The 12,031-nt window shown below is 38.1% G+C and overlaps 2 protein-coding genes across 2 annotated transcripts; both read right to left on the reverse strand.

Moving 5' to 3' along the window:
* Nucleotides 1-262: 262 nt before the first annotated feature.
* On the reverse strand, nt 263-4,042 carry LOC131434180 (uncharacterized protein K02A2.6-like). Its single transcript, XM_058600835.1, has one exon. The coding sequence runs from the start codon at nt 4,040-4,042 to the stop codon at nt 263-265; it is 3,780 nt and encodes a 1,259-aa protein (XP_058456818.1).
* A 1,144-nt stretch (nt 4,043-5,186) lies between these two features.
* LOC131436680 (transmembrane 7 superfamily member 3-like) lies at nt 5,187-8,328 on the reverse strand. The gene is made up of 3 exons (XM_058605538.1): nt 8,029-8,328; nt 6,876-7,973; nt 5,187-6,566 (listed from the first exon to the last, which is right to left on the reverse strand). Exons 1-3 carry the CDS (start codon nt 8,183-8,185, stop codon nt 6,025-6,027), a joined length of 1,797 nt encoding a protein of 598 aa, XP_058461521.1. The 5' UTR covers nt 8,186-8,328; the 3' UTR covers nt 5,187-6,024.
* Nucleotides 8,329-12,031: the final 3,703 nt, after the last annotated feature.

Consider the following 12,031-nt stretch of genomic DNA (forward strand, 5'->3'; position numbering starts at 1 on the left):
AATAAACAACTGCACAAGTGGTTAGAGAAGAGTGTAAACAACAGGACGCGGCCATAAAAATTGACAGATTCTGAACCATTGCGAAATGGCAGCGGTTTTTGGTTGCGTCTGTTGGGACCTGAGAGAAACACACGCGTACGGTACAAGATCAAGTTTTTATTTCTACAGAAGTGTTGGCAGTTTTGCAAGTCGAATCACAACATATGCCTGTTTCTCTAATAAAATAAATTGAATTTTCTTCCACACCTCTACTGCATTTGTATCAAACCTCCATCGTATAGTCCTCGAATCTCTTTGGTAGCGTTTTGAGGCGTGGTGGTCTGGTACTTCCATTTCCGACGTTTTCATTGATACTAGCGTTAGCCTTCTTTTGGTTCAATGATTCTCTTGTTGCTTTCACATGTGAAGTGTTGCGCCTGTAGACTTCGCCATCAGGAGTTTTCAACGTTAGACTATTTTCGCACCGATCAATCACGCGCGCCGGGGTCGGTAGAAATGTTGTATCTAACTTATTTTGTGGAACCATATTTTTCATCCATACTTCGTCCCCTATGCTTACTGTTGATTGTTTTGCACCAACTCGTTTATCCCGGTTCTCTTTTGTGTAGTATTTCACGGTACGATCACGATCCCGCATTTCGTCATCTTCGGAAACATAATTATAGAAATTTGGAATCAAATCGCGGAATCTGCGACCGAACATCAATTGAGCTGGCGCGACGTTTGTAACGGAATGTGGAGTTAGTGAATACATGTAGATGTAATCTTGAATAGCTTCTTTCCAATCCGTACCATTCTGCTTACTTATTTTGAGAACCTTGAGGATCGATCGATTCTGACGCTCGACTTCGCCATTGGCACTTGGCCAGTATGGAGTCGTGTGTTTTAATTTGATATCGTAATCTACGCAATATTCTTTTAATTCTTGGCTGGAGAAATTCTTAGCATTATCGAATGTTAACATGAATGGTAAACCCAGTCTGGTAAAAACGTTCTTTAAAATGCGAATGACTTCACTGGATGTGGTACGGGTCGTTGGTTCAACTACCGTGTAGCGACTATAGAGATCGATCAGGACAAATAGATAGTACCCGTTCGGCAACGGTCCTAAGAAATCTCCCGACAGATGCACCCATGGAGCTTTGGGAAGTTCTCTAATTCGCAAAGGTTCCGGCTTGTCATAAGGTGCAACCAACTGACATTCAATGCACTCTTTACAACATTTTTCAGCATCTCCGTCCATGGCTGGCCACCAAACCGCTGCTCGTAGACGACGTTTCATCTTTTCTCGGCCTGGATGGCCTACGTGGGATAACGCGATCACCGTTTCCCTTAGCTTTTTAGGTACAACGATTCGGTCTTTTCTTAAAAGTATTTCTTTGGCGAATACTAACTCTGACTTGAACGATGCATATTTTTTCAAGTTTTCTTCCCAAATGTCGGTTTGGAGCGCTTTCCTTACATCTTGTATTTCATGATCCTCTTCTGACGCTAGAATGATCTCGGTCATGCTGACAGCTGCAGGTCTGTTTATTTCTACAATCGCACAAAGAACATCCTCCGAAGCTTTATCAAAAGTCTTCTCTCCAAGCGAAACTGATAACCGAGATAAAGGGTCGGCAATGTTTATCTCCCCGGGAACGTGACGAATTCGGTATCGGTATTCCTGCATACGAAGCACCCAACTTTCCTGGCGTTTATTCGGTATAGAGGTTTCGTTGAAAATACCTACCAACGGTTTGTGGTCCGTTAAGATAGTGAATTCGAGTCCTTTCAAATACATCTGGAAACGTTCTGTGGCCCAGACTACAGACAGTGCCTCTTTATCTAATGTGGAATACTTTCGTTCGGTTGTTGTTAAACTTTTGCTGGCAAAACTAATGGGTCTCAATTTCCCCTCTACACGTTGCAATAATACAGCTCCTAGTCCATGTTCGCTTGCATCTGTCACTAGCGTTGTTGGATTGTGCACACTATAGTACGCTAAATGTTGTGTGTTTGACATAGCTCTTTTAATCTTTTCGAACGATTGCATTTCCGCGCTTGTCCACTGGAATTTCGTATGTTTATGTAGCATATTTCTTAGTGGAGAGGATATTGTAGACAGATTAGGGATGAATTTTCCAACGTAATTTACTAACCCCATGAAACTTCTCAGCTCCTTCACGTTTCTTGGATTCCTGAAGCGTTGAATTGCATCAACCTTGTCGTTCATGGGCAGGATACCTTTTTCGGACAGTGAATGACCCATAAAAATTACAGACGGTTTTCCAATTTGGCATTTTTCTAGATTTACTGTCAAACCATGTAGTTCCAATCGTGACAATACCGATTTCACTCTTGCAGCATGATCCTTTTTGGTTCGAGCGAAAACCAATATATCATCTATGAATACCTTTGTACCTTTCAGTCCTCGCAAAACTCGTTCGATTTCTCTTTGAAACACCTCAGCAGAGCAATTCATTCCAAACATCAACCTTTTGTATCTATAATATGCATTTGGAGTTACGAATGTAGTAATAGTTCTCGAAGACGGAGTAAGTTCAATTTGGTGGAATGCCTTCACCAAGTCTATTTTACTGAAAAACCGACTTCCTTCAAGGTATGGCATTATTTCGTCGAAAGTTGGCAGAGGATGACGTTCCGGTATGATGGCATTATTTGCTCGTCGCATATCGACACATAGCCGTACGCTTCTGCCACCGTTCTTAGGTGTTACTACCAAAGGCGAAGCCCAAGAAATATTCAATGGAGCCGGTTCTATGATATCCTGACGCAGTAAATCCTCTAATTTTGCTTCGACCAGCTTCTGAAGTGGTATCGGTAATCTCCGGCATGGTTGTTGAACCGGGTTGACGGCAGTATTGATTTTTAGTTCCACTTGCACTCCTTTCAATTTTCCTATCGGAGGCTCTTCCTTTGCCGAAATGTTAAAAACCTTACCGTGAATCTCCAAAATACCTAACTCCATTGATGATTTCTTACTTAGCAGGTTACCTCCTCTATCTGAATCGACCACGTAGATTTCGTGATGAACAGTTTTCTCTTTTGTGGCGATGTCCGCCTTTATAACTTTATGTACTTTTAATGACCCATCTCCATAAACCCGCAGAATATTTTTAGACTTTTTCTCACTGCTCGTTTTGCATCCTTTTTTTCGTAATTCCTTCCACGTGTTTCTATTAATAACATTAACATATGCACCGGAGTCGATAATCCAGTTCATCTTTACACCGCCTGTGTAACAAGTTACTATATCATGATCGGCTCCGATCACGCATATTTGCTGAATTTCATTATTAGATCCATCATCTTCCGAATCGCAGTCGTCTGAATTTGAACTGCAGCCACTTTTCTCGGATTCAACATAAAGAACCTGTTTACGTTTTGAACTAGACGTTTTCGTTGCCTTCGTTCTACACATTTTTTTAAAGTGGCCTACTAACTTGCATTTACCGCATTCTTTTCCGCGGGCTGGGCAACCTTTGTCGTTGGCAAAATGCCCCTTTTGGCCACAACGGAAACAAGCATCTTTTTTCTTACTGTTCGTTACTAGGTTGATATTTTCAGCTTCCGTTGAAATTATGCCTTTTGCCATTTGTTCTCGGTTACGTTTTACCGTTTCCAAAATTCTGGCTTCTTCGACGATTTCTCTTACAGTCATTAATTTCTTTTTTAATATCATTTCTCGTAATTCGTCCATTTGGCAACGGTCAAAAACCTGTTCGGTTATTCTTATGTCTAGTGCCGCACCGTATTCACAAAGACGGCCTCGCTCCTTCAACCGACTTACAAATTTGTCGACACTTTCATCGTTCTCCTGTTTCAGATTCCTGAACACGTAGCGGTCGTATGGGATACTCGTCATTGGCGCAAAATGATTGTCCAAAAGCCTGATAGCTTCGCGATACACATCGGAGTTAGCTGGTGGAACAGCATCATGACCGGGAATGTCGTAAAAAATGTCTTGCACTTCTGGTCCCGCAAAATGTAGTAAATACGCCTTTTTCCTTGAAGGTAGCGCAATACAGTTTACTTCCATGTATAGCTCCAGGGAGCGTTTCCATTTTTGCCACCTGGTTCCTATTGATGATGAATCCTTGGTGTCAAACGACGATAATATTTGCTTAGGGTTTTCCATTTTTTTTTCGCAACTTTGGCGTGGACACTGTTCCCTCTATTGCACCGTCTCCTATTACACCGTTTTCTCTTGCAGCTTTTGTGCTTTACAAATACGAACCTTTTCCGCTTTGGCCCCGTCGGCGTTACTTTTTCAGTACTTTCTCGACGGAACGCGTCTATATTTATTAACCGTTGCACTTATGCAGTGCCAAAATCTTTCAGCATCCCGAAACAACTCGAACTACACGTTTTTACAGATCAAAATCCACTTCTCGTCGCCAAAATGTTGGGACCTGAGAGAAACACACGCGTACGGTACAAGATCAAGTTTTTATTTCTACAGAAGTGTTGGCAGTTTTGCAAGTCGAATCACAACAGCGTCCATACTTTCTGGTACAGTCTTTACTATGTAATCATCTAGTTAAAGACTACCTCGAATATGCATTATAAAACTAAATCAATCATTTCATTTAAGTTGAAAGAATAGGCGTGTGAACTACAGAAAACTACTAACAAACACTTTGCAGAACACTTTCAATAACAGCATTGCTGACGAATCGCTACATGAGAAAAGGTGACACTGACAAATTGAGCTCACTATCACGCTAAAGCACACACTTTTATGAAAAATTAATTCATTGAAAGAAATGTTCTTATGGTCTGTATTTTTAGTTTTCTTCACTCCTAAAAATTATCAATAATACTTCAAGCAAAAATCAATATAATCTTGGTTTCCTGTTACGAGCAGTAATACAGGATATCACTTAGTGGCCCGAGAGAAGACCTTGCATCCTACGTACCATTCACGCCAAGAATCTACGCTGTTGGAAAATCAGATTACTTGAAATCGTTACATGTATCGAAGAAACCTAACAAGCTGAGATATTGAGAGTAGGGGTGAGAGATGTTCATCAAAATGATGTATAACAGATTGTCAAAAACTCCAATATGAAAGTTGTACCGATTTCACACATGATCATGAGCATGATCACACCACAAGGTGGCTTGAAACAGGTTTTTAGAGTGGGTTTTTCTTTCTTTGCAATGTTATATTAGAGTGTAGGTTCAAATTTAATGACAATTTTATTGAGATCCTAATAATTCACATAATTCACTCCCACTGCTACTTTAAATTTCCCAAAAAAATATCTCCAAAATTTCATAATTCTACCACAGTGCTTCCGAGTAACAGTACCAATGTATAATTATCTTCCCACTCGAAAAATAACAACCAACCACTAATCCATGTCTCATTAAGATTATCTCTAATTATCGCTTTCAATCTTCCGGAAGAATGTTTTTGCATCATCAGTCCTGTCATTATTGCCAATCAATTCGGTCATACCTATTCTTATTCCAGAAAAATTCTCAAGCACATGCAAATCAACTCATCGTCAACTTAAATTTGAGCCACGTCTCCATACTGTCAATTATGTCACACACGAAAACGTGTACAGTATATTTCATGTGAAAAAATGGAATGATTACGTTTTCCGGCTTTCGCAGTTCGGGAGAATAATCTATAGTGTTTCAATGCATGCTTTGTAGCATGAAAATATATGGCAACTGCTTGAGAGAATGGAAACAATCATTCACGAATGACCCGAACAATTTTCTTCTTGCGTTCCAATTCACTTTCCACCCAAAACGTAAGATATATAATTACATATGTAGTTGGCTGACAATGGTGGAGTAAAACAAAATTCATTCATTTCCTCGAGTTTTTCTGTTTTTAATGAAAAGTAATGTGGTACGATAACAGCATTTTAGAGAAAAAAAATTGTTGTATATAATAAGACGAGCTGAGATGATGCAAGTACGGTTACCATACATTTTGAAATGTAAACATTTTTTTAAATCATATTAGTTCTAAATCGTTGATGTCAGTCTCGAACTTTATAATCACTGCCGCCGAAGCTGCCGAAGCCGCTCAAAAAATCTGAAATTCGATTCTGGTGACTCGAAGACGTCATCATCACCACTAGTCCAACGTGTTATTGTGGGATGTTCGGACACATTGTCGTAAGCCAGGCTATCGTCAGCTAGAAAAGCTAAGCTGGTTCTGGAGCCGTGATCACTCCATGGCCAACGGAAACCAGACCTCACCACCTGATTTTCCCGTAGCCTGCAGCGAACTCGTAGGTAGACGCACAATGTGAGAATTATCCCAAAACTAACAACAGCCATTACTTCGTTTGTGTCCATAGTTGAATCCGACAGCACCGATTCTTGAAAATCTTTTTTCAATCCAAGGAATAGATTTCTCAGCGAATAATGTAGTCTGGCACTAAAAATCACGTTCACTCCATAGAACAGTGACATGGCGCTAAACAGAAAAGCATTTCCAAACAGAAATAATCGTATAGAACTGAATAAAATTCCCGCAGCTAATGCAGAAATTACAAACAAAATGCTGATGAACGGATGACTCAAAAAGTTGCCATCTAAAATAAAGAAAAAGAAAACACATAAAATAATCTCAACGGGGTTCTATAAAATTAGAGTCCTGCAACATTATATTTGTTATAACCAGTAGCACAATAGCATCCATATCATAAAATATAATGACGATGGTTTCTATCTAACTAGTCTGAATCTAATGAAACCCAGGAGTTGAGGACGTTATTCAAATAAATGCAATTGCAATATCAACTAGGTGAGACTTGACCGATTTTGTTTTGTTTATCAATACAATGTTACTGAACTCGATAAACCTAATAAAAATCAGTGTCAAATATAGAACAATTACTTACTTATTCCATAGTATATCACACTACACATCAGAAATCCGACGAGAAAATTACAAAGGACTATAGATGCAATTGGACAAAATATTGAGATTACCACGAGTAGTACAGCACATGCGATCGATCCAACTACTAACAAAATAATTAACTGACTATCACTGACTGCCAAATTGGAAGCCTTAAGAATTTTCACGGTTCCCAAAATTCCAATTACGCCACCACATACGAAAGCTTTTAGGGGAATTGGGAAACACGATACGACAATCTCCGCTGCCATCATTATGGTAATGATGAATCCAACAATTCGAATAGGTACGTTAAACTCATAACATTCATCCACATACATAAACGGTCGGCAGGCATACGTTTGAACTGGCACATAGGCGGCAAACCCATGGTGTACCGGATCGATCGCTACGGTGACGAATACCATTCCTCGGCCATTCTGACGATCATAAATTCTCGTTATGCTTGGCGAAGTTGACATAAGATCATTAACTCTACCAGAAACTTTAGCACTAGCATAGCTGATCAACTTTCGTATGTATGTGAAGTATGTCCTTTGTGAAAAATCATAGGTAGGCATGGACAAATAGAACGATTCGTAATTCAATTTCGTTTTTCCGCATTGGTTGTCCGGTTTTAGGAAAGGTTTCGCTACTGATGCTGGTGGGGTGTCAACTTCTATTGTTGATTCGTTTAGAATAACTTTCATTACGGGGGATACCTCGACTGGGAATTCCATATTGCATCCACCAGGTACCGGCGCCGTCTTATTGTACAACATCAAAACCAGAGATACCCAAATATCTTCATGTGGATGTGTATTAATTGCATACAAACTTCCATCTTCGTATAGAACTAGACCTACATTAATTCCCGTTAAGGAACGATCTTTGAGTATGGATGGAGTATAACTTAATGTAATGTTATATTCATAGGCATGCATCTGAATAACAGCAAATCCTAAATGTTTGCTGTTAACTGACATATTCCTTAGTTGTATATTGGTGTTAGAGTAAGCCGGAAGAACAATCTCATGGTAATCGTTAATGTCGTTCATTTTAATACGTGCAGGGACGATAAGCTGTACTGCTTTATAGGCTGAAAACATAAAATATTAAAATTAACATAATAAACAATTAAATGATAATAATACTATAATTGAAATGCTCGGAAATTCCAATATTCGACATAAGAGACTTTTCACTATTTGTAGCTTCATATTGACGAAGACGAAAAATTAGTAAGACAACAATAAACCAACCACAAAACTTTGTTGATTTCTTTGAATTATTACTAAATACTGCCTTCATTTAACTTTTATCGATGCTTCGTATTTTATTTCTTCGTATTGTCTTGATAGACGGCTAAGACCGATAATGCTTCGTATTTGCAAAAATAAACTTCTTGTGAAGTGCTAGAGTGCCTATCAGCAGAGATGCCAGGTAAAAATTTCGAATATCTGCAGACTTTTTGGAAAAAGTTTGTAAATCCGAAAAATAATCTTTAGTCAGCAAGTGTGTCTTGCTGGCTGCAGTTTCTCTATAAGGCAAAACTGACTTGGCGGCCAAAAAAAGGTCGCGAAAATGTCAAAACTCTGCAAAACTCTCGATTTTCAAAAGTCTGCAGCACTACACACGAAATCTTCAGATTTACAGACAAATCTGCAGATCTGGCATCTCTGCCTAAATCTGCACATTAAATTTTAAAGATAAATCTGCAGAACTGCCCGCATAGCGTTTTGGCTACCTGGGCAGCCATGGCCACCAGAAGGCTACCAAAATTGATTCAGTTACGGTTGTCAAATCCAATTTGACAAAACAAAGTCGCCTGTATCCAAGTTAGCCGAGCGTTTTTATCTTCTCACCTTCGCTGAAAATGTCAAAGATTTCAATGTGGAAAAATCCTGGTGGATACGGTTGTATCGTTTGAGTTGTATTCCTGGCAGCGGTGAGGCAGCCGGTCACCAGAATGTCTGCCAGCCATATTTTTCCAGCTGGCAGCGTTTAGTCAGCCATCTGGCAGCCATGCGTATGCGGGTGGCTTCTCTGGTTTGGAATGACAGCTTCCAGTTCCTTACACGCTCGTTCAATGTTACTCTAAAGTGAGTACAATTTCACTCGCTATCATTAAAAGTGGAACTACTCTATAGTGAGTAAAGCTTGTTTACTCACTTTTGAGTAAATATGGTACTAGTCAAATTCTGAGTAAGATTTACACAGTGCTGCAAATAGGAAAATTAGCTCGAGTGAGTAAATATTACCAGACACCATATTGACAAGATAGCCAGCTCTCATATTTCCCGAACAAATCAATGGAAACATCCTTTCTTGCGAGCATGGCGCCCTCAGGCGAGTCCGCATCGAATATAGCACATAAAAATAGAGGAGAGATATTTCAAATTCGTGCGCGCCTAAATAGCAGCACTGCGCACCCATACAATTGACATGATATGTTGAATGTGATGCCGTGCGATGGCGTTGCTGAATTGAAGATTGATTTCGCTCAAAGCTGACAGGGTCTGATATTACTCAACATCATTCGAATTCTCTAAAGAATTATTTACTTTAAACAAAACTGCGTGTAGATTAAAAACAATGCAACTTTTTAAATATTTTCTTATTTGCATTTTGTAGTTTTTCCATAGAAAGTTGAAAAATATCTGTTAACTCCCTCACGTATCCTGGAACGAAGGTTGCATAAATGTGGCAACGAAATCCTTCAATCATGGAAACAGTCGCGCAAATTTTTCTTGATAGGAGGTATAACAATATTACTTTTTAATTTTTGATAGACTTCTTCATCTACCACGGCTCCAACCTGCTCCATTTTCCTTCAAATTTCCAAAATCATTGAACGCAAATTTTCACACAAGGTCTGTGAGTAAAACTTGTTGTCAATTTAGAAACTGAGTAGAAGTTACTCAGTCTTTAAAAACAAATTTTACTTCTTTTTTGACATTTGAACTAAATAATCAACAGTGAGTACAAATTACTCACTTGAGAGTAACATTGAATGAGCGTGTACCAGCGTGGCCAGGTTGTCAGATTTCGCCTGGCAAATGCCAGATTTTTCTCGTGTCTCCAGACACTCAAACTAACCAGATCTTTTGCCAGATTTTCCAAATGCTCCCAGATTTTTCAAATTTTCCTAGATTTTGTCAGATCTCGCTAGCTCTTCACGGTTGTTGCCTCTATACGATAGATGGGGAGCGTTTTTTTTTGCTGGAAATGAAGCCCGACAAAAATTTCCCTGTATATAGTAGACCCAGACAAATCCAGATAAATTTATGAGTTTTGAAAGATTTTTAAAAAAATAACCTAGCAACTCTACCAGTCTATTACAATGTAAAGCTACCCTCTTAGAAAAAAACGCTTAACGGTGGTCCTTCGTTGGTCCAATACATTGGACGAGAGTCCAACAGGGGACCTTCGTTTGCTGATTTTGAAACAGATCGTTCCCACTCAGCAAGCGATTATATTTTGGTGGGTTTGTTGAACGGCATACTGCACAAAATAATCGTTCAGTTTGCTGGAATAGTTTATTGTTGTTTTTCTCCTGCAAAAACAGTGTGAAAATTAGGTGTAACCTTAATAAAGAAAGAAAAATTATTATTATTCTACGTGAAGTAGAAGTTTCGTACAGGTATGTATTGTTAGTTAGTTTTCCGAGATCCACGCAAATAAACATCGGAACAAAACCTGGCTCAAAATTCTATTTCAGAGCTAATATGTGGTGTTTTCGGGTATGCAGTTCATTTCCTCAAGGTTATCAAGTATTCCCGTCTTGGTAAATATGAAATAAAACTTAGTTCTAGGTTATTACAATTGGACATGATTCGACGGATGATCTTGAAACGCTCGATGTTTACACCTTTCTTTCCCATATCTTCTTGTTTATCCAAAAAAAATCTCGGTTGATTTTTCATTAGGGTGTATAAGCAAGTGACAGTACACACTTAAATTTTATAGCTGAGTCTCGACAAAAATATGCAAGCATCTCGGCAAATATAAAATTACTGAGCGTCTCGGCACCCTCAAATTTGACAAACGTAAAATATTGTCGAAATCGTCAGCATAAGATTTAATGTTTGCTCAGTGAAACGTGAAACGTGAATATTCGGCAATCCAATAAAACGAAAAAAAGAAAAAATAAATTACCGAATCATCAGTAATTAAAAATCTAGTCGATTAATTTTGTTTGTGATTTCTCAACATTATAAACACGCCATTTAGGATCAAAAATTCTTTTCATTAACATTTAAAGGAGGCTTACAAATTTGTTGCCACCATGTAGCATACAAAAAAAAATGTCGGAAGACTCGCATTTGATACCGAATACTGTAAAAACCATGCAAGAGTTTTAAATGCAGACAGTATTTCCGGTCCTATGGGAATTATTACATCTCTCCAAACTAATGAGCAGTCTCTTTCGCCAAATTCCTCAGACATCACTACCATCAGCGGCGTTTCCGGATGCCTTGAGTCGAGCTGGCAATATGAAAATAAATAAATATATATATATATATATATATATATATATATATATATATATATATATATATATATATATATATATATATATATATATATAATTATATATATATATATATATATATATATATATATATATATATATATATATATATATATATATATATATATATATATATATATATATATATATACATATATATATACATTTTTTTTTTTTTGGTTTACAAAAATTTTCAATATTTAATGATGCATATATGGTATTGTTCAAATAAACTTACTTTGATCCATTGAATTATTCCATGCTATGGGATATTTTTTCGCATATCCCCCAAAGTTTTGTCTCAAGGACGCTTTGAGCCCCGAGTTGAGTGTTTTCCCTTAAAATCGCGAGTGCTCTGATAAAGTCGCGAAACATTCAAGCTATTTATTCAAAATTTGTCAGTGGTTCAACACTTCTTCGAAGATTATCCATTTTTTCACTAGAGAATTTCATCAGAAAATAATCGCGCAATGCGAAGCGAAAATGTTACGCGGCAATAAATGACAGCTGTTTTGCTGAATCTCGGCAACAGCTAGCGCATATTCCGAAATCTCGGCAAACGTCTCTGCTGATGTCGGCATATCTGTTGTTTACTGATAAATTCAAAAATATCAACTCATGTC

The sequence above is a fragment of the Malaya genurostris genome, chromosome 3, assembly GCF_030247185.1.
Source record: "Malaya genurostris strain Urasoe2022 chromosome 3, Malgen_1.1, whole genome shotgun sequence".
Lineage (NCBI taxonomy): Eukaryota > Metazoa > Arthropoda > Insecta > Diptera > Culicidae > Malaya > Malaya genurostris.

Coding starts and splice junctions, on each gene's coding strand:
- LOC131434180 (XM_058600835.1), bottom strand. CDS start 4,042: ATGGAAGTAAACTGTATTGCGCTACCTTCAAGGAAAAAGGCGTATTTA.
- LOC131436680 (XM_058605538.1), bottom strand. CDS start 8,185: ATGAAGGCAGTATTTAGTAATAATTCAAAGAAATCAACAAAGTTTTGT. Junction 7,974..8,028: donor TTCCGAGCATTTCAATTATA/GTATTATTATCA, acceptor TTATGTTTTCAG/CCTATAAAGCAGTACAGCTT. Junction 6,567..6,875: donor TGTGATATACTATGGAATAA/GTAAGTAATTGT, acceptor TCTTTATTTTAG/ATGGCAACTTTTTGAGTCAT.